Below are 22,864 nucleotides of genomic sequence, written 5' to 3'. Positions count from 1 at the left end.
GTTGAAGGGTCAATTCACTTGCAATTCAAGTAATCCACAAAGTGGGTTTTATTGAATTTTGTTACATTTATTTTTATTTTTTTCATATCAAGGGGAAGAAATACTTTTGTCAGTGTATGAGAACTGTTTTGGTGTTTTAAATGCCTCGTTACATTTATTCGACGTGAAAGGGAAAGATCATCCCGGCCCTAGTTTTTTTAATCTAACTCTACTGATGTTATGGAGCAGTCCGAGGGCGTGACCTGGATATTTAGCGAAATGAGCCACGATGATGGAAAGAAGAAGGAGGCGGCTTCAGGAATTCTTTTGGTTTTATGTTACATGTATAATAAAATCTCATAAGCCTTTCGTACATGTTTCATCAACCATTTCACCATCTTTTCTGTTTCTTTGTGCCCCTGATGTTTCTCTGACCATCTCTTTTCCTCCATGGCCTGGATGTTAGAAGAAAAAAAAAAAAAACAGTAGCCCTTGTCCTCAAGACCACCATGAATGAACAAAGTCTCTTTGCAGTCATTAGTCCTCCAACAAAGTGAATGAAATTAAAAACCTAAATGATTAACGAGCAATGTGGAAAAAGTTTAAATTTGTTGTAGATTGATTATTAAAGACTGTTAAGCAGTACCATTTCAATCTGCATTTTCTAGGTTCTGAGTTCACTGTGTAATGGATGCAAGAGTATTGTAACTTACTATGTACTAAACATTTATGAAAAAATACAATGTAAATAAGATTATATTAAAAGAAATTAAATTGAAAATACCTTCCTGGTGTTGTGTGCATTATTCTCTCTCTGTATATATTAATATCCAAATCAAGCAAAAAATAATTTCTGTATATTTAAGTTTTTATTTAACTTGATGTATTAATTACATACTGTCATGGGACATTGGAAGCAAATCTCTGTTTTATTTCATCAGCCTGATAAAAATTGTATGGCCTTTGGTGATGTTTTGTATCTTTTTTTATATTTGAAATGAGAACCCTATATTATATTTTATTTAAACCATACTCGTTGATGTGCTTAACTGTTCCTTTATTTCTCTTTCACGTTTTACCATAGCTTGAAATTCTTTTTTTATGTTTTACATTTGTTTTACGTGTAAATATAATCTATTCACCGTCCAAGGTCTATCTATATTCGTAAACCCTCAGCCGAATAACTACAATGCCGGATTGACCCTCGACCCCCAGGACCACGTTACCCAGAAGCCCCGGCGCCCGTACGTCGCGACTGGTCTCATACGCGTGACGTCGCCGCTGTTCTTGTTTTGGCAGTTTGTTTCGATATTCACGGATTGTCAGTCCCCCCAAAGAAGGCGTTTTGTATTGTCTCTCCAACACGACGCTGCGGTAATGTACATATCTGCCCGTGTGTTGTTCGTGCCTGTATTTCAGACTGCGTGTGGTTAGTTTGAAGCAATGTTATGGACACAAATCCCGACATAAGTGAGCTAACTCTTAAACCTACCAGCTAGCTAGCGAGCCGAGCTAACCAACATTAGCTTAGCGAAGAGCAGTGGGTTGTTCTGTGTGTGCTCGCGGAAACGATCAATCGCTGCTTTGACAGTTAGTTTTTTTTAACAGCAGTCACTCAGACGTTGCGCGAGGGTTACGGTGTCTCGGGTAACGTCCAGTCGGTGAATACAAATGCAAGTTTATGCCGCTTGTGTTGTAACACTGACAGCTTCTCGCAGTGTTGGCGTGTGCAGCTTCACAACAGAGAATATTTACATCGATTTCATGCCAACTTTGATCCGATCCAACTATAGGACTGCGTGAGCAAATGAAAGATGACGGAGTGGATCTTTCTACACGTTTCTATGGGGTTGGCCAACGCATATAATCTACTTTCGGTTAGCTAGCTGATGCTATATGTACATGGTGACACAATCACTAAACCCCTCCACCCTGGTCCCCATGCTTTAGATTTATGTTGTGTGTTCAGCTTCCTCTTTGGTTAGTTCTCTTCTGCTCACATGCCAAGTCACCTGGCCGTGTGTTAGTCGGTCATACGGTCTTTATTAGCACTGCGAGTAAGATGATTACGGTAACAGGGTGGAGTCCAACCTTTCTCTTGTGTAGTTGATGTTATGACAAGTAAAGCACATTTGAAAGTCTAATGATCTGTTGGAATTCCAGGGGAATACCAGCACTTTAACTCTGTGTGTGTGTGTGTGTGTGTGTGTGTGTGTGTGTGTCTGTGTCTGTGTCTGTGTCTCTGTGTGTCTGTGTGTCTGTCTGTGGGTGGAGTAGATGGTATTGATTGAGCAGTGACTCTGTGTATGGGCTGATTCAGGGGGCCTGGTAAGCTTAGTTTCACAATGGCAGATGGAGGAGGCAGTGATGATGATGTCATTCACCTGGCAAGCTTCAACGTACACCGCAGCCAAGGTAAGACACATTAGTATGAGTCAACAACACAGCACTGTACTTTAGTCCAATGTAGCTTTTGACTGAGGCGGGCTCACTTTCCTTGTCATATTGGCTCTGGTTTTACAACATTTCAAACTATACTGCTTGTATATGTATCAGTCCTGCCAGTAATAGTTGCAGGTTCCTAATGCCAAGCAACATTGCTGTTTGACACAAAATAAGTATGACAGAAAGCTTGGCATTAACGTCCCTTTTTAGTTTCACATCACAGACATCAATGACCGTATTGTGATAAAATAATATTTTCCAAAATGACAGATTTGCTCAGGCTTCAAAGAAGTCAAAAATGGACATTCTGGTCAGTGAGAGATGTAACTGCACTGTAAAAACTGCAGTGGAATACTGCTTTACCTGCTTTTCCTACAAAGCATGGTAAACTCGCCCACTTTGTATATGTAAAATGTCAGTTTAAGCGCATTGAAGCTTTTTATTCCGAGAGACACATGGTAGTAGATGAGTTATAAATTAGATAAGTATAAATTAATAATATATTGGCCTTGTCTGATATCAGTTGATTGCAGATATATCAGTATCGGTATCGATAAGTAACAAGAAAAGACAACGTTTCGTAAGAGCGTCACTATTCTATAGTTTGTCCACCAGAGAGTAGCAACACGTTTATTTTTCAACTGTACAATGTCCTGACCGGTCCATTTCTTCTTTGTAATTCTTGCACACACAAAAAATACTAATTAAAGGGAGACTTATACAAATATTTATATTTTGGGTTGTGCTGAGAACATTGATCTCGCCCAGCATATTAGTTATTTATTTACTCTCAAACATCCTTTATTGGTTGAGCTATAATACCGAGAAGGAACCAGATTGTTTCAACACATTTGATTTTTGTTTGTACTTATTATACAACCTAGTGGATTTCATGCCCAGCTCAGAGGCAAAGGCTCCAGCGGCCAGTCGCATAACAATTTCTATACTTTTGAAATTACTGTTCTTTAATTTATTTTCTTTTTTTACTGTTACTGTGGGATGTTTTACCAAAATGTTAGCTAAACAGGTTCACATAAAAAAAAAGAAAAAATTAATAAAAGCTATACTCCTGTCATAATTCATGTGGTCTGTAGTCTCAGAGTCTCCCACGTGGCTCTTGACGCTGGCCTCAGAACAGAAGCAGTTCTCTTGGTGCTGCTCTGCCATGTGTCACGACCAGGTGTGGTGGGGCAGAGACTCAGTTGCAGAAGGAAAATGACAGGAGTCACAGTGAGGCCCAAATCAAAAAGTACTTTACTTAGTCACAAAAACAATTACAAAAAAGGGCAGGTAGGGAATCCAGAGTCAAAGACTGGCAGGGTCAGAACCGACAGATAAGGGAGAGAAACGAGGAATAACGCTGGAGAGCTCGGCTGTAACACACAAGAGAATCTAGCAGGGGGCAAGGTGTGTATAAGAGAGGGGAAACACAGGTGTATGCATGAACAATCAGGACTCACACACACACACATACACAAAGAACTAACCGGGTGTTACAGACTGTTCAAATGCAGAAGTCAAGTTTCCCCCACAAAGCTCAATGTACTAAGATAAACAAGAATGTTTTGAACCATCATAATAATAATGGTGATCATGAAAATAGTTCTGTTCAGCTTTTTACTTCTCTCTAACACATTTTGCCGTGAAGACATAAATGACTACAAATGTGTAATATTTACATTGCATTGTTTCCATGAAGGCTCCCGTTCCCGTAAGAGGGAGCTTATCACCATTTTTGATGACTCAGACGAGGAGCCGGTGACTCTGATACCTGGCAGCCCTGTTCTAGTCCCGGACGACGCGGATGATGACATCAGCATATTGGAGGTGAACGATAAACCCTGGTCTTCTGTTTTATTGTTCATACTACTTTGTGCATTTCAGTGTTTACTTGTATGCGCGTCGTTAGACTGTATTAGAAATTCATCCATCTTTCAACTTGCCTCTTGTATTTTCCTGCAGCCGCTAACTCCTTCACGCAGACACGTGATTCGCCCAGCAGCAAAATGGAGCGGGGCCTCGCACAACCCAATTCAAGTTGTAGGTCATAGTAGCACAGCTGTGGACCCTGGGTCTTCCCTCTCTACCTCCAGAGATGCCAAGGCCAACTCCTCCTCAGTAAGGCCAGCCATACGGATACAGACACCACTGCTGTCGATCACTTCTGGACACACACAGCTGCAACCCGGCTCGTCATCGCACACACCATCTCAGCCAAAACTTAACACAAACCCACAACAACAGGCCGGTACGTCAGCGCAAACAAAAGTGGAACTCGTTGACGTTTCTATCCAAACCCCATCTACCTCCACAAATGCCAACTCATCCAGAGCACCTATACCTGTACTTTATCAGCCTCAGCCCGGCACCTCTGGGCTTATGCAGCCACAAGCTGGCTCTTCAGAACTTGTAAAGGTGGAGCCCCAGCCGAGTACCTCTAAAAGTGCCACACACTATTCTTGTGTGATTGCTTCAAGTTCTTTTACCAAGACTCAAGAAAAGGCGAGTACAAGCGCTCAGTCACAAGACAATCCTCAGGCCAGTACTTCATCTGCACAGTCCCGGTCTTGCACGCGGACGCAGTCTCAGTCCGGTACGTCGACGCAGATCCAGTCCAGAGGGACCGCAATCCTGCAGCCCCGCCTCACCCAGGTGAAGGAGGTGAAACTACTCGTTCTTCCCCAGCAGCCGAGCAGCCAAGCCTCTGCTCTCATAACCCAAACCCAGCCCCAGCTCAGGCCTCACAACCCACTGCAGCCCATGTCACTCCATCTAATGAATGGCAATCTCGTTCAGATTCAACCACAGCTCCTGACCCAGGCCCCTGCCCAGCCTCCAGTCCAGGCCCCTCAACATCCTCAGGTGATACAGGTGGTCCCCCCTGCAGTGCTAATAGCTGCAGCACCAGAGAGACTTGGAGCCCCAGAGGCGGGTCACCGGATCATCCTGGGGAGCCAAGCGCCCGGGCAAGCTGTTCCCAATCCTCCGCCACAGGCTGGCGGTGCCTTCGCCGTGTTCCCAGCAACCCGCAGCTTTCACATCAGGGTGCCTAACGTGAACTCAAACGTTCCTGTTCCTCCAGCTGCCACAGCGTCAGTCCCCCTCAATGGTCGCCTTCAGGCTCCACCTCCAAACCCAGGAAGAGTCAACCCTGCCCCTGGTCTGGTCGCGGTCCCTCCCGCACCAGAGGACATTCCCCGAATAGAAGACGCGAGGCCCGGTCCCTCTGCACCACAAGGGAGAGCGGAGCCGCAGCCCCACGTTAGAGCACTCATCACTGGTGTTGTGAGTATCAGCGAAAGTGGTCAGTGCATTGGTTTGGTCTGCATGTCTACTATCTGTCTGTTAAAGCTCAGCAGTTGGTTAATATCAAGTTAAAAGATTTGAATTGTGGTGTGAATATGATTCTCATCTCCTCTGTCCCAACTGCATTCTGCCTGTTCAACTCTTGGTGTGTTGCCCCTCCAGCTGGATCTTTTCCCAGATGTCCAAGACGCCTATGTAGCAGACCTGATCCAAAAGAATAATGTGCAAGACTTGAATGTGTAAGAAGCACCTGCTTTTCTCAATCCAAAATCTGTGTACTTTGAATCTATTCGGTGTAGGTCGTAGGTATTAAAAGACACACCTGTAACTGTGTGTCTGTCGAACAAACGTGTTCACACGCAGCTCTCTCTGTTGTTTGCAGTATCTGTAACCTGCTGTTGGAGAACCCTGAGTATCCGACGGGAGGGACTGCAGGAGCCACAGCAGCTCCCACCAGCATCCTACTGGAGTGTGGAAATACTGAGACAGAGGTGTGTGTGGGTGTGTGTGTGTGGGCTGGAGGGGGGGGGGGGGGGTAGTCAGGTGGTTGTTGAACCTCAAAACAATGAAAATCTGTAAAAGACCTATTTTTTGTTAAGGCAGTAGTAAAGTAGTAGTGGAGTGGGTCAATGTAAGTCAGCGCTTAAAATACTCACGGGTATCAAATGCCTCGCGCATAGCGCGCTTTCAAGCTGCCGAACTGGAAAATCAAGGAAGGGGAGCTCGTTCCTTATTATTACATCAATCGAAGCTTGGCAGATAAATACCTTTTACAATCAAGCCTTTCTTGGTGCCACGAGATTTTGACCATCTACTGTGGAGGGGAAGAAAGTAAATATCCTGAAAAAGCATCATGTGAGTTCACATGGAAAGGAGAAACCATGACTTTACCCGTTCTTCTTTTTCTACACAAACTATGCGGAAAAGTATACACACACACACACACACACACACACACACACACACACACACACACACACACACACACACACACACGTATGTTAGCATGAAGCAGTAGAGAATCTCACCTCAGGCTCTCTAACTTGTTCACACAAAACAACGGAAACAAACCTTTGGTTTCTCCTGCCACCACCCTACAATTAGAAAGAGGAAATAAAGTCTAAAAATTGCAGTTACACAATGTATTTTTCTTTCTTTTGTTGTCCACTTCATAAACTCCTCTGAATCGGATGTCTCAGTGTCTTGGCGCTGTGTTCACGGGTCTGTCTCGGGTCTTTTCAGGTGACCGAGGACCTGTTCGACTATACCAAACTGGGCGCGGTGGGATCTGAGGCTGTGATGCAGGCTGCCGACTTGCTCATGGCCGACTTCCGGATGCTCAGCTGTCAGGACATCAAATGGTCCCTCAACGCTCTGAAGGGACACTATGCAATCACACGCAAGGTGCCTGCAGTCCCATGAACACGTCACAGGAAATGCAATTACGATTCAACCTTTTCGTCACTCTCACGAACGCGCCTTTAAACGTCTCTCTCGCTCGCAGGCCTTATGTGAAGCTCTGAAGAAGTGGCAAGATTCAGGCGACGCCTCAGGAAAGAGACGACGGAGCAGAACCTCCTCAGAGCGCCAATACGTCGACTTCCACTTTGAGCACGGTGAACAAACCTTTTCTTTTACACTTTTGCTCACTTTACGTGGGTATCTTGTGTGCATTGGCTTTTGGTCCTATTTGAAACAAGCCGGGGTTTGTCAATCAAGCCTTTCTGCTATTCATTCGTCTGCGAGAGCTTCAGTGACTCTAGTTTGACTACAGATCTGTCGGGAGCATCACTCGGTTCCATCAGCGTTTTAGCGACTGCTGTTTTAGTTTACTGATGTGTCTGACCTGCACGTCTCACTCACTCGGTTCCTTTTGTCCTGCAGGATCGGTGAATTTTGATAAGAGGATGTATTTCTTGGAGAATGACCGTCGCTACTGCAGAACGTACAGCAGCCTGGAAGCCTCTGTGCAGAAGGAGCTTTCATTCTATCAGCAGAAGGCCAAGGAATGGGCAGAGGTACACACACACACACACACACACACACACCTCTGCCACCCACTATTACATTTATGTCTACAGACTTTATCCAACTTCATATTTCTTTCTTGACAATGTGCATTTCTCGTTATACGTTCTGTGTTATGCTGTAGAACATTGAGTTACGGGTAATTTGCTTTCAGCATAATGCATTTCATCTGAGTAATATTGGATTTATGTTGTAACGACTCCTTTGGGCCTTTTTAAAGCAAGGTCTACACCTTCTAAATGAAGGGGAATATAAAATGACTCATTAAATAACAACTAATTGTAACAGACACCGATTTCTGAACTGCTCAAATGGCATATGCAACATTTCTGGCATCAGAGAATATAATACTGTAACTTTCAATATCACTGCCAAGTAAACCTTTCCCAGCCTTTAAGTTTACTGTCTGCTTGTACAACGAGTTGAATATTACAGACCTCGCCTCTTGCCAAGACGTGGCTGCTTTCAGTTGGGTCGCACTCTTTCGTTACGTCTCCCAGTTTACCGAAGTCCTTTCTCTCTCCCCAGCATGAGGACTTCCTCCTGGCTCTGCAGGTCAATGAGGATGAATACAAGATGGTAGGAGGCACACTGATGTAACCTTCACAGTGGATCAGACTGTATCATTATTTTGTGTGTGAAAAAAAAAGGTTTCTCTGTTGAATTTACCGGTTTTAAACTAGATCCTTCAGTATTTCCCTCAAAGGCAAACAGCTGAAGGTCCTAGGCTTTCTTATGCTTCTACTAACTTGTACTCTCACGTCTTGGTTTCTAGTTTCTGTATTTGATAATCCGTGAATGAAATCAGTCGATGGGTTAACTCCTGTTGTTTAAAAACTCTCCGAGCATAACATATCTGCGTAACATATCTACATAGCATATCTCTATAAAATAACATATCTGTGTATAATTCTCTCTGCAGGACGGCCAGCTGATTGAGTGCGGCTGCTGCTTCGGGGAGTTTGCGTTTGAGAAGATGACGCAGTGTTCAGACGGACACCTGTTCTGTAAAGAGTGCCTGGTCAAATACGCTCAGGAGGCAGTGTTCGGCTCCGGAAATGTACGGACACACACTCTCACACTCGCTGTGTGGTTTGTTTTTTCTTCACATTTTAAATAGGACACGTTAATGTTGCCAGGAAACTATAAATGTCTTTTTCCTATAAAACCTGATGTCTTCCTGAGAGGGGAATTGCTTTAGAAATGAATGTGATCGCTGCAGTCATGAAGTCAAATATTGGTTGGAAAGCAGCACAATTGGTGTTTTAATGTTAAAAAAGAGCACAGAGGTTATTATATATGATCTAATATAATAAAACAGCGTTGTAATAAATCCTCTCCGGTGCTGGTTCATCTTTATGAAACCAGTTTGTGACGTTGTCGTACTGGATTGCGTTATAACGACTGGAGTGTCTCATTGTCTGTGTGTGTGTGTTAGCTGAAGGTGGATGTGAACGTCCCTGTGCATTTCCAATAACCTTTGTGTGCGCTCATGTTGCAGTCGGAGCTGAGCTGCATGGAGGGAGGCTGCCCGTGCTCCTACCCGGTGTGTGAGCTGGAGAAGGTCCTCCCAGAGAACATACTGTGTAAATACTACGAGAGGCAGGCGGAGGAGGCCGTCGCCGCCACCTGTGCTGATGAACTTGTGCGGTAAGTGTTTGTGAGTTTGTGTGTGTGTGTTGCGTTTGTCTTGTAACTGAACTGTCTACATGTGGTTTAGCTGCACTACACTTTTTTTCTTCCATGATGTTTACATCCTTTATACAACGCAAACAATCAGTCAATGAATCGATTAGTCAACCAAAAATGAATTCTTGATTATCGATTTAGAAAAGTACATTTACGAGCAAAATGGTGAAAGTTCCCCAATTGAGTTCTTTATGTCCTTGTTAAGGGCATTTTTCAGTATTCCCCACCATTTTAGAGTTTAAAATGAGTCATATTTATACATATTAATGTCTGATTGTTTCCTCGCTGTGGGTTTATTTGGGTAGTCTCCCTTACGGCTCATCATGCATTTCATTCCTTAACCCTCTTTGCTCTTTCTGCCTTTTCAGGTGCCCGTTTTGCAATTTCCCAGCCTTATTGGACAAAGACAGGTCTCTATTCAGCTGTCCCAACCCTCGGTGCCGCAAGGTCAGTCCCGCTCTGTATTTGTTCAGTTCATCAAACACTTTGAGGTTCATGGGAGGCCAGGCTGTCGTATTGCTCCTGCTCTTCCTCTACAGAGCACAACTGTAAAGCAACGTGTCGGTTAATGCTCTTAACTCATGTACAATACATGCGTCATAAGAGTCAATTCTACTGTGCAAAAGAGAGCTTGAACCTGGATTTGAATTCGACATCCTGAATAATTTAGTGCATTGTGACAGTGAGACCCGAAAGCTCTGTGTCCACGTCAGCACGTCAGCATAAATCTCCTCCGTCCAGCCGGGCCACGGGACGGGGAGATCAAAAAAGATCGATGAGCAGTTTTCTGCAGATGATGAAACGGTTCCATCTGGCGAGGTCGCCGCCTCCGTCTCCCTCTCTGTTTATCTCGGGGCCTCCTCCCTCTGTCTGAGGAATGCCGGGGCGGCGGCATTGCTTTGTGTCTGCCAAGGCTGTCACATGGATTCCAGTCTGAAATGTCCATTATTTGGCAAAGACACACAAACATAATCATATTCTCAGTCACGCCACACAAATGCAACCCTCCCTTCGTTCTCTTTGTGCGTCTTTGTATCTTCCTGCTTCTGTTCTCACACTCGCTCCTCGCAAGGTATTTCTGACTCAACACACACACACACACACACACACACACACACACACACAGGAGGCATAAACACACACTATCACAGAGGAAGAGAGAGATATCTCTATCTCAACAGCCCAATGTAATACATGTGTATATTCACCTCTTGACCCCCGTCCTCCAGTAGATGTGAACTCATGTGATCTGACTATATTTGGCCAAAATAAGTAGTTTGAAAACGGCGTATTTGGATTTGCCCATTTAACAAACCAGAGATATCGTCTTTCTACATTACACGCCGGCTGTTTTCTTGTAAAACCGCGCGATGCCACTCGGCCGTTGACGGACAGGGGTTCGATTGTGTTACGCTAGTGGCGGCTAGCGTAGCTTCGGGTACTCCACAAGACCGGAAAAACACATTTTGATGTGTTCCCCTTTCAGCCAGTTTGTGTTTGACGATACGTGAACATGATGCTCTTGTGGCACACAAGACAAGGGCTCTTCTGTCTCCGGTCAGACTATAAAAGTGTTATTTTACATCTGCTGACTTTGCCCAAGCTCCGTTAGTTCCTCGGGCAGCACAGACACCGTCATGTATTTCCTAAAAGCGGTAGCTTCTCCGTGAACGACCAGACTATGAGATGCCCTTATCATATCCCTGTTCAAGTCATATATTGTCATTTCAGTTATTGCTGGAGAAGTTACCGGGCCTCACCCTCACCTTAATTGTACTCATCGGGGCTGCCCCGCCTCTTAGGCGGTTATTCGACCAATCGTTTTTTCACTCTGACTTCTTCAGAGTTCGGAGTGTTAGCCGACTAAGAATGTCTTTGTCCCAGGAGAGCTCTGATAATCATACAAACCTCTGCGGTTGTGTGAACGTGAAAATATGTTCATCCTTTCTCCTGCTACTCCGCCCACTGACCTGTAGGTGGAGCCAGAGGTTCGTAGCAGCTGCCCTGCAGTGTGACTGCACAGCTGCATCCTATTACATTCTCATACACACACCCAAAGATACAAGAAAGTTAGACATGCTCCAGATTTATTTTGGTCGGATCCCTTTTCTGAATATTTTCCATCTCGGCAACAGCTGCGGATTTCAATCCGCAGCTGTTGGAATATGTTTCCTGTCTCGTACTCTGAAGTTTACATGGAGACTTTTGAGTTATGGAGGAAACGGCCCTATTTTTTCTTTTTTGTTGTTAAGCAAGTCAAGTAATACAGAAAGTGAACACAACTTGCTTCCTCTTTAAGTTGTGGAGGAATCAGGATGTGAGTCTGTAGCTGCTGCGTGTGTTGTCTGGGGTTTCACCCCCACACACTTCCCCCCTCTCGAACACACTCACAAGAACATCAGAACGACATCCACGAGCTTTCCTGCATCTGCTTTTGAAATATTTATTTAATTACATTTTTTTTCATCCTGGTCCCGCGGTGGCGAGTTGTCGTACAGTCGGCCTCGCAGCCCGCTCAGCCTACGAGCAGGGAGGGGCTTCATTATGTAACTGACACACATCCGCGAGCCCACCCGCCTTTTCCCACAACGCCGCCTCATTGGCTGGCTGCACTCTCTACTCCCCTCATACTGGTTCCTTACTGGTTGGACGCACTTCCTCCTCCATTTCAAATGTGGTGCAGGTCAAGTTTGACCCAGATTCTCCTCCCTCCCTCCCTCTCTTTCCCAATCCTCCTCTCCCCTGGCTCCCCTACTAATGTTTTCCACATGTGGTTTATGAGGACATTTGGACAGGCTTGTTCCCGGCCTGCGAATGATTACTTCATGAAAGTGCGGGAATGTGAAATATCGGCCGCTGAGAGGCTGTCACGGTGCAAACGAGAGCTGAATCGGTGCCCCGGAGTCTTCGTGTATCCGTGAGTGCTGTGTTCTCATGCATTATCAAACCTGCACTCAGATTTGATGATTGCAGTGAAAAGCCGCCCCGCCGCACCCTCGGCGCAGCCCCCCAATCAGAAGCAAGCTGCTGCACTGCCTTATAAGGGCTGCTGCAGAGAGAGAGGAATTAGAGAAAGAGAGAGATCCCGTGGGGAGGGGGGGGGGGGTAAAGTATGAATGAAGCTGGAGGAAGGTGATACTGGGAGGAGGGTAGGAAGGAGGGTAGGACCCGAGAGAGTAGAGTGCGGTGAATCGGGTGGAGGACAAGTTGGAGCAGGATGCCGAGTGAATGACTCAAGTCAAACAGCCAAACGTGTACGATGTCCCCGACTGGAGTCGCTCACATTGCTGCCATTTATGCAGTGAAGTTGCGCGTGTGTGCGTGTACGTGTGTGTGTGTGCGTGTGTCTCCGACCTTCGTCACATTTCAGTCACACTCACTTGTATGTAAATCAGCCCTCGGGTGTGTGGAGACACGCCCCTGTGTAAGGGGTTGACTCCAACGTCACCGCCTGTATTTTTAGCTGTGCTATAAGAGCTCAGGTGTGTTCCTGCTTTTCAACAGCTTTTTCCAACAGGTCCCACACACACACTCACACACACACTCACACACACTCTCTCTCTCTCCCTCCCTGTGTCAGACGCTGTCCCTCGTCCTGCTCTCTAGGTTACCACCAGGGGGTGATCTTTCACCGCTCTGCTTTCCGTCCTCATCCCCTCCTCACTCTCTGCCTCCCGGTCTTTGTGTGATCCGTCTTTTTCTGACACTCGAGTCCAGCGCTGCGCCCTTTGGCTCAAACCTCGCCCCGCCCGCCTCTAACGACCCACGTTGGACCGGTATCGTGGACCAGAGACAGTTTTCTCACTCTGCTGCACCCCGGTCACGCTCATTGCTATTCTTCACGACGATGCTTCGTGATTTGTCACTGCTCGGGCACTCCCTTTTTATAAATCACAAGCGCCACAAGAATGTGAACACAGGCGGTCTACTCATCGTCTGTCTCTTGAAATCGACTCTTCTTTTGCTGGAAGCGACCGCGTTCTGGCTATAAAGGTCTTTGAGGTTTCTCTGCACTGCTTGCATCCAAACCGCTCCAAACGCCAACGAAAACTCTGGCTTTTCCAACTCCCCACCCTCTGGCTGACCTTGCACACACGCACACACACACACACACACACACACACACACACACACACACACACACACACACACACACAGACACACACACACACACACACACACACACACACACACACACACACACACACACACACACAGAAAGCTGTCTCAGTGGATATAGGGAGGGCTACAAGCTGTGTAGCTGAAATTACAACACACACACACGCACAGGGATGGAGGGGTGTGTAAAGAGGTCACAGGACGTAAGGGCGGCGTTTACGAGCGACACAGGGTTTCCCTCGCAGGTTAAGGGTCAGACTGGAGGTTGCCGTGGAGAAATAGATTATCCTGGTGCTGTCATATGCCACGATCTTCAATATTAGATGAGCGGTTCAAATATTTATGGTGACACCACTTAGCTGGGTGGGGGGGGTGAGAGCCACGACGCCGGCGGCCCATCACGTCCGTTAGCTGAACGTCTCAGGCTGACGCGACAAAGGAGGCTGGAGGATGGAGTTGCTGTTTCTAGGCAACCAAGCAGTCAGCAGCAATCAAATCACACTCTTGCTACACACACACACACACACACACACACACACACACACACACACACACACACTCTCACATTTGCAGAGAGAGCCACACCTAGAAGCTGTGTGTGCTGGTCCTGCAGTGGCAGCAGAGCAGCATATAGAGCATCTGGAGCAGCACGCTGCAGGGCTCCTCTCACTCAGCAGCTGGAGGAGAGTTTGACAAGCGGGTGGACGTGTGTTCATCGCCTGGTATTTGATGATGTATTTAAAAAAACATAAACAACCGAAGGTGAATAAATGTTCCAGGGAGATTCTAGATAACGATTTTCTCTTTTGCTCTCTGATTCGTTCCTTCCCCCTCGTCCCTCCACGGCGTCGGTCCAACGGCTTTCTCGTCTTCCTCCTCAGGAGAGTTGCAGGAAGTGCCACGTCCAGTGGAAGCAGCACGTGGGGAAGACGTGTGAGCAGGTCCTGGAGCGGGACGAGATCCGCATGAGGGTGCTCTTGTAAGTGTCCGAGAGAAACTAACTCTTTATCGACACACAGACCACCGGGATGTTTGTTGGCTTTCAGGAAGCTTCAACTAACTATGATTTAGTTAAGACATATTTTATCTTCACCACCTTTTGAATCGTCTTAGCAGGCTCTGCACATTTCTCTGTTTCCTCGCCGTCCCCGCTACTCCTCCCTCGGAGGGGATGCTGGGTAAACGGTTCAGTTTCCCGGACAACACTCCAGGAAGTGAGAGGCCAGCTGCTTCCTGTGGCCCAGCAGGTCCACAGGCAGCACTTCCTGTTTTGAGCGCCACACAGATCTTCTTACTTCCTGGTGCTAAAAGAGGCAGGAAGTGGTCTGGTGGAAAGATCAGAGGAGCAGGAAGACTCTTACGGGACGTAACTAACAGAATCACCATGGCAACTTGAGTCGCTCCTGATGTTTGGTCTCTGATGTTTAGAGACGATGAGAAACTGTGAGGGAATAATTATCGTCATCAAGATTTATTGTGAATATCTTTTAATTCACCTGCAATTGAAGTAGATTTATTGTAAGGTCGGCACATATGTTTTCTTTATTGTTTATTTATTTGAACTATCCATTACCAAATGTCCCCGCTGTGGGACTAACAGAGGATTATTTTATTTTATCGTAATACTCAATAAAAAATCTAAATCGGCCCCAAAGACTGGCGGCACAGAGACAAGTAAATAAATGCATATTAAACCGAGAATCTGCCAGCATCAGCTTATGCATCACATGTTTCTGTTTTCAGATGAGTTAAAATATGCTAATCCTTTATTAGTCCCACAGCGGGGACATTAGCAGGTTTGCATGAATGTGTGTTAGCTATCCGCGAGATGCCATGTGGGTTCAGCACCCCGTTGTTAGACCTTGGACTACATTGTATAATCCATAAACTCTTCCATGAAATCAAACCTTTCTATTCTCGCTCTTATCAAAGCCTTCGAGGAAGTAGCAGCCTGAACCTGAGCCGCAGTCAAAACGTCTCATTCCACTTCAAGATTAAAAAAAAACAAAAACACAAGGAAGTTCAACAGCCCCTCTCTCCGCGGCGCCGTTGTGTCTCCGTGGCGTTCACGTATCTGGTCTCTTACGTTTGTATCCCTCTTGTGCCGCAGCGAGGAGCGCATGACGGCCGCCCGGGTGAGGAAGTGCGTCAAGTGCGGGACGGGTCTGGTGAAGTCGGAGGGCTGCAACCGGATGTCGTGCCGCTGCGCCAGCTTCATGTGCTACCTCTGCAGAGAGCCCATCACGGGCTACAACCACTTCTGCCAGCACGCCCGCTCTCCTGGCGCTCCCTGCCGACACTGCCGCAAGTGCTCCCTCTGGACGGACCCCACGGTAACCGCTTCATTATTGAAGAGCTCGTCAGCGCTGAAGCCACCAGGTTGTGGCCTCTCGGGTCAGCATTCAGCCAGTGCACACATCCAGTCACAAGGTGTTTCCCTTCACTCAGAGACATGTTCAGTAACTCTCCCTGAGCATCAGGCCCACAGTGACCTGGCCGCAGCGTCACCGGCCACCTGAGGCAACAAATAGTCCCCATTGCTGCAGCAGCTCTAGAGACACCAGAGCCAACCCCAATGAGTCGACCCCGGTAACCAGAGGGCCAGCGGAGGCTGGTGACCGGTTTACTTCTTAAGCTGGAGAAGCACGAGTTAGACAAACAAACGATTTCTCCTCATGTATAGAAAGTTAGGGCACAGTTACTGTCTAAAGACGAGAGGGCTCATTCACAAGTCGTCTGGGTACCACAAGAGTTCATTTAGCGCAGTAAAACGGTTGCTTTCCTCGTCTTATTGGCAACGCTAACAACTTGTGTTTGTGTGTGTTTCTACAGCAAGACGACGAGCGAATCATTCACGATATCCAGAAGGAGGGAGAGGCCGAGCTGAATAAGAAGTCTGAAGGTCGGTACCGAGCGTCTGTTGAGCGCCGACGGCTTTAAGGTCGGGTAAAAGCTGTTCGGCCCTGTTTCACGTTGCCTCCTTTTCTTTTAAACTGATGTGGCAATGTGATGGATTGTGTTCCCGGGCAGCAACATCATTGCTCCTCTCTCTGCTGCTTCCTCTGTGTCTTTTTTTAACCGTTATTTGTTCACGCTGGCTGCGGTGCTTCCTGTGTTTTGGTCTGAGCTGGAAGTGTTTGTGTGAAGTATGTGAGCGCAGACCGACGACATTGCAACATATTGTCTTTCCTTCCAGATAATTCGGGGAAGAGGGTCGGCCCTCCTCCGGAGCCCGTCACCGAAGCCAAGCGGCCGCGCGTGGGGCCCCCGCACGAGAACCCACAGCTCCCGCACCCCGCGGCCCCTCCTCACCCGCAGGCGGTGCAGGCTCCCCTGTTCGTGCCGCCGCGCGGCCGCTACCCGCCGGCGCCGCCCCAGGCCGGGATGTACCACCAGGTGATGATACCCCGGCTGCCTCCCGCCCCCTACGTGCCGCCCTTACAACACCTGCCCCCGCTGAACAATAACAACAACAACAACAACCACCATCACCCTCCCATCAACCCTCACCCCCACAACTTAGACATGATGGACCTGCCCATGCACTACGGACCGCACCGCTACCACCGCGGCTTCTAACGCGCACTCGGGACCCCCGCTCGTCCGCAGAACCACGAGCTGGCTCTCCGCACATCCGTTCGTTGTTTCAGTGCTGTCTTTCGAGCTCTGATGTTATTTTGCATCTGTTTCCGTGTGCTTCACGGTTTTCTACTCCCGTCGCTTCCCCACAGATCGTGTGCTCGTGCAGGGGGAGCGTTTGTTCGGACCCGCCGCTCGTCGCGTTCTTCTCTGTTGAGCCGGTTTTTAAAACGGCAGTGAAATGGCGAGCGCGTCTGTGCTGACGAGCGCACGCATTCGGACACTTTGCCTTCTCTCGCTGCGCTTCGATACGGAAGAGGAGGCCCGCGTCACATGTTCCTTCTGTTTGTCTACGTCAGGGTGGATCCGATGAACGCTCTAGAATTTATTTCCAGTTTATACTGATATTTTTGACTAAATAATTGAAAGAAGAAAAAAAAAGTTAGCATTCCCTTCTGTATCTTTTGTGTAACAAGTGAGAGAACACCGTTTTCTAATAAAGTTTATGTTCACTTTTCGATGAGTTTTCAGTTCATACAGGTTTAAACTTTCGCTCCATTGAAGCTCTCTCTCTCTCTCCCTCCCCCTCCTCCTGGTCTCATGCAGAGAAAGGGGCTGACTCATGATAGCTGAGCCCCCGGGCTATGCTCCAATCACATGACGGAGCGGGGGCTTTCCGCCAATCATGGCGTTGCAACAGCCGCTGCTTTGTGATGTTCCTGAGAGAGTGGGCTTCTTTGTTCAGCCAAGTGTGCTGCGAGTGTGACAAATAATTTTGCTACACACACACACACACTCTTGCTGCCTCTCGTTTCTGCTCACAGACGATAAAAGTAGCACAGCGAAGCCCCGCTATAGCCCAGGGGTCCTAATGGTTTTAGTCATGGTCGGTGAGAGACCGACTGTTTGTAAGAGAGCCAGGATTAGACTTTAATCATATTCATCTTCTAGCAGCAGCCGAGAGGACAGTCATGAATGAACTGTGTTTAACAAAGACACACAGGGACACGTCGTGGCTCCATTGAGCCCACAGCCGTGTGTCGCTGTGTACGACTCTAAATGTATTCTTAATCCATGCACAGAGGCCTCTGCAGACTGAACATGGGTGCTTGAGGGTGCTCATCACTGCAACTACAAAGACACCAGACAGAACTTTTTGGAGGGCCACCTGGACCCCAGCAGTGCTCCAGAGGTCTGGTGGTCAGGGTTGGGGGATTCACCAGGAACGGATTTGACGAGTCTAATGTCTGCTGACAGTCACAATACTGACACCCGTCATTCAACCTTTAGTTTGGTGTCGCACCTCCAGACGGGCTGGTGCGGTTCACAAAGCTTCACAGACGACTGACGACCTGAAAATAAGAGAGCTGGAAGCTGTGATGAAGTTTAATGGGAATAAAACAGCATGGAATAAAATCTGGGTTGATTAAACAGAATATAATTCACTGATAAACATAAGTGATAATAAAATAGAGTACTTTTTTGAAAGTAGTGAAATAAGTGACTAAAATAAGCTTGACATAAAGTAGCAGTTATCAGATGTTTCCTTATAGAAGCCAGGAGGACAGAAGTTACAGACGACGTTATTCACATGGAGAGACTCGCTCTAGTGGCTGTAGTGACTTGTGACCATCAAGCATCCTAAATGAAAATGTATTTCTCATGTTTAAAGTGCTAGTTTCATCATAATATTCACCGTCTTACTAAAGGATAAAGAATGCTCATGTTGCTCGTGATGAGAGAAACATGTATAGACTATGAACGCAGAACAGAGACGAGAAGCCTGTTTGTAGTGCAGGTTCAGGTCTTTGACTGAGTGAAGAAGACCACCGAGTCCAGCTGGTGGCCAGCCTCCCAGCTTCATCTCCAGAGACTCGGACCAACCGCCGGCTGTGTGATGGAGACGGACAAGATCCCCAACACAAGCTTCTTTAAAAGAAAGCTCTCTTTGGTTTAAAGAGCTCATTCTTCATGTTTCACATCCATCGCACTAAAAACTTGTGCGGTGTACTTATTGCTGACGTTACTGTGACTGAGTAGCCTCCTACGAGGAATACACTCAGTGTGTGTGTCTGAGTGTGAGCGTGGTGGCTGCAGCCGACTGTAATCACCGCACACTGACCTCGACCTGCGACCCTTCGGCCCGACTGTCACCGCCGCTCTGCTGCGACACGGAGGGGAACGCGGCGGAACGAGCCGCTGGAAACCCAAAGGCCTCTCTCCATAAGCCAGAACTGTTTCATTCTGGTCCTTGAAGGAGAAACCCCCCCACGGCCCCTCCAGACGAGCGTGTGCGTCATGGATTACAGCCGGATAGTATTATAGAGCATTATCTGCTAATGACTCATTTAATTGAGAGAACAAAGGACTGGCTTAACTGACGGCATGAGGCTCAATAACGGAGATTGCCGTCGCTCAAACACTCTGACGTGAAAATGAATATGCAGTTAGGTGGTTTTGTTAGACATTGTCCTCCATGGTGCACAGCAATGTGCAGGCCACATTGTATTATATATATATATATATATATATATATATATATATATATATATATATATATATATATATATATATATATATTACTTATACAATCAAAGGCATTTTATGTTTTTTGCTCACACTTCTGCTTTTGGTCTTTCTTTCATTGTCTCTCTGCTCCTCAGTTGTTTGTCTTCATGCATGACGTAAAGTGAAGCCTTGACCTTAAACTGCCTTATCGAGAGATGAATGGAGTCAATCAGTCCGTAAAATAAACACTGTTCTCTATTGAAACCAGTGAAAGTAGATGTTTATCCCTGTCAGTGAATAGCGGGTGGAGCCGATGCCGAGAACAATTTATCTTTATTTTTATTTCACCGTTTTGAACAAAAAAAATATGAACGAGACATGACCTGCATATCTCCCTGGAAACCTGAGAGGGACACACATCCTGCAGCTTCCTGCCTCTGTGGGCGCGAGTGTGTCTGTAACAGTACCAATGTCCACACACACACACTCACACACACACACACACACACATTTTTGCATTATCTGTGGTGACCGAGACAACCTTCACACCCCACAAGTCACACATTGTGTGTGTGTGTGTGTGTGTGTGTGTGTGTGTGTGTGTGTGTGTGTGTGTGTGTGTGTGCATATTAAAGCCCTGTGTCCACAGGGACCGCTGGTGTCTGGCAGCATTCGCTCCCCAGATGATTCCCCGCTCCGCCGGCTCTGTTTGTGTCTGTTATTGTTTGTGTGTATCTTTAATGAGTGTGTACATTTCTAATGATTTTTTAATGCAGCCGCACCGCTCAGTGCAGCTGCTCACATCGTCTTCAGAGGCTGTTTTACGCTTGACAACAACGTCCTTGTCCGACATTTTTGGGCCGTTCACATTTTGCTCAACGTGATTGATCATTGATGATACATCGAGTTTGTAATGTGTGTGTTTCTCATCCAACTCTGACTGGATCTGCTTACACGAAAGAAAAAAACAATGCTGAACAATTCTCACACTTGCCGTTGCACCTGAAGGCATCATTTCTATCGCTTTCTGAGTTAAACGGATTATCCTGCAAACCCTTCAAATGAAGTCTTCATCACAACATCCTCGCTCATCTGGCTGAAAAGCAATCAGCACATCTCGCGGGTGGAAATCCAACATCTGGATCCCCAACAAAATCCCAACCGCCTGAACCTGGTCACACACACGGGCACATGGCGCACAAATGTAGCTCAAATCCCAGCTGTCAACTAAACGGAGCCGACAGCGCGGACGCGTCGTTAGTTCAAGGTGTGGACGCGTCAACCTGCTCTTCATCCTGCACATCCTCTAAAGAGATTACCGGCTGACCCAGTGACCCGCTGCCCGGCCACGTGAGAGATGGAGGACGTAGATTTGATTCGAGCGAAGAGAGCCGGTAGACACACACACACACACACACGCACACACACACACACACACGCACACACACACACACACACACACACACACACACACACACACACACACACACACACTGCAGTCAAGTAGATGGGAGGAATATAAGAGGAACAAGTTCAGCAGTTTGGCCTTGTGCCTCTTCCCCGATGATGAGGTCTTTTCTGATCAAAGGCAGCCCTCTCCTCTTCCTCCTCCCCCTCCTCTGCCTCCTCCTGCTCCTCCTCCTCCTGCTGCTCCCTGAGGCTCCTCGTCCAGACCCCCGTGGGCTCAGCACCCCCCCCCCCCCTCCCCTCAAGCCTCACTGGGCCTCCATCAGCCCACATTTTGGATGTAATGAATGTTTTTGACATTTCGGGCCCTGGCGCCGCCTCTTTGATTCAGACCTCTCAGCTTCCAGCAGCTGCTGTTTCCATGGCAACAAGGCGGTGGGTTTGAGGAGCAGGGGGATTCAGACACGGGTGGAGAGGAGAGGAGAGGAGACGGCGGCCATTTCGCACACAGCCGCCCTCCTTTAACCCCCCCAGCAGTCCCTCGTCCACTTGTCCTGACAGCGGGCCAACCAGCCGGCTCCGCCTGCCGCTTTACCCACAAACCACTGCAGCATTTTCTGGGATCTGGGTCATATTTGAAGTGACTCATCTTTTTCGCAGAAGCTATTTAGAAGAGGGGGGAGGGGTGTTAGGGAGGAGAACGCAGAGGATGAAGGGATTGATGGGAGGATGGTTAAAGCAGGGAGAGAGAGAGAGAGAGAGAGAGAGAGAGAGAGAGAGAGAGAGAGAGAGAGAGAGAGAGAGAGATTATGTGGGAGGAGGACATGAGGCAGCAGAGGGGAGGAGATTACGTGGAGGGGTGGTGTGTTTGTTTTGCCATGTTGGGTGTTCCTCTGGGATCTGCCAGCCTGACGGGTGGTGGGAGTTGGATTAGAGACCTGCTCTAGAGGCTCCATCATTACATTACCGCCCTGAATGATGTGTGTGTGCGTGTGCGTGTGTGTGTGTGTGTGCGTGTGTGCGTGTGCTTGTGGAATATTTGGGGGGTTGCCCTTTCTCTGCAATAGAATAAATGTTTCAACACAAAGGCTCTATTCAGGAGACGGGAAAAATGTGTGTTTCCGTATATGTGTGTGTGTGTGGGGGTGGGGGGGGGGGGAGCACATGGAGCCGCTGTGGTTAGAAACTGGCAGGACACCAAGTGTGAAGTGCAAAAGAGAAATGTGCAGCGCATAAAAAGGTTGTGATTTGCAGGTTGAACTGTGACTTTCGGCGTGTTCTGTCTGTAAAACCGTCTGGAGAGAACGAGGCGTGAGAGGCGATCCTGAAGCTCGTCCACCTCGCGGGCCCTTTGCAGAGCCCTCACACCACGATGGAGTTCAATTCAAGGTTACGTTGGTCTCCTTGTCATGTTGTATTCAAGGAAAATGTGCACAGTGATGCACAACATATATTTAATTTAGCTTTGCTAAAGGCCTCCCCGAAAAATATTGTGCCATCAAAGATTAGCAGCCATGATTAGGCATGAGAGGTGTGTTAATCTCAGAATATCTCCTCGTTAAACCGATGTATAAAGAAAGAGCTTGAATGCAGGCGTCCTGCGCTGCTGTGGCTGTGCGGAGCGGGTCGATGGCTCCTGTGGTCCATGTTGGTGTCTGATTCATGCCGTGAGTGACTGGATGTTGGTGAATGACATGTAGCTGTGAGTGCTTTGGTACATTACCCACTCACCTTCACCCTGAGAAAAACACAATATCCAAAGTGTGAGGAACGAGTTAAAATAGTGTACTCCAACGTGAGCTGC

The 22,864-nt window shown here is 47.4% G+C and overlaps 1 protein-coding gene across 2 annotated transcripts; it reads left to right on the top strand.

The window, feature by feature from the left end:
• The first annotated feature begins 1,259 nt into the window (after positions 1-1,259).
• Positions 1,260-17,663, top strand: rnf216 (ring finger protein 216). Of its 2 annotated transcripts, none has more exons than XM_068578526.1 (17): positions 1,260-1,353; positions 2,257-2,394; positions 4,124-4,251; positions 4,387-5,709; positions 5,893-5,969; positions 6,113-6,221; positions 6,973-7,134; positions 7,235-7,346; positions 7,615-7,748; positions 8,287-8,337; positions 8,681-8,818; positions 9,260-9,408; positions 9,816-9,894; positions 14,448-14,545; positions 15,677-15,899; positions 16,399-16,468; positions 16,763-17,663. In XM_068578526.1, exons 2-17 carry the CDS (start codon positions 2,325-2,327, stop codon positions 17,143-17,145), a joined length of 3,306 nt encoding a protein of 1,101 aa, XP_068434627.1. In that variant the 5' UTR covers positions 1,260-1,353; positions 2,257-2,324; the 3' UTR covers positions 17,146-17,663. The 2 variants fall into 2 exon arrangements, with proteins under 2 accessions (XP_068434627.1, XP_068434630.1); XM_068578529.1 differs by having other exon boundaries at positions 1,278-1,358.
• The last annotated feature ends 5,201 nt before the right edge of the window (positions 17,664-22,864 follow it).

Source organism: Clinocottus analis, unplaced genomic scaffold, assembly GCF_023055335.1.
Source record: "Clinocottus analis isolate CAN_PGR_092001 unplaced genomic scaffold, fCliAna1.0.p SCAF_16, whole genome shotgun sequence".
NCBI lineage: Eukaryota > Metazoa > Chordata > Actinopteri > Perciformes > Cottidae > Clinocottus > Clinocottus analis.
Note: the sequence above shows the minus strand (reverse complement) of the source record. Positions and strands in the feature narration are given on the sequence as shown.

Bases quoted from the DNA above. Each gene is read 5' to 3' on its own strand.
- rnf216 (XM_068578526.1), top strand. From the start codon at position 2,325: ATGGCAGATGGAGGAGGCAGTGATGATGATGTCATTCACCTGGCAAGC. The intron at 4,252-4,386 runs GTGAACGATAAA...ATTTTCCTGCAG, and splicing joins ATGACATCAGCATATTGGAG to CCGCTAACTCCTTCACGCAG. The intron at 5,710-5,892 runs GTGAGTATCAGC...TTGCCCCTCCAG, and splicing joins GAGCACTCATCACTGGTGTT to CTGGATCTTTTCCCAGATGT.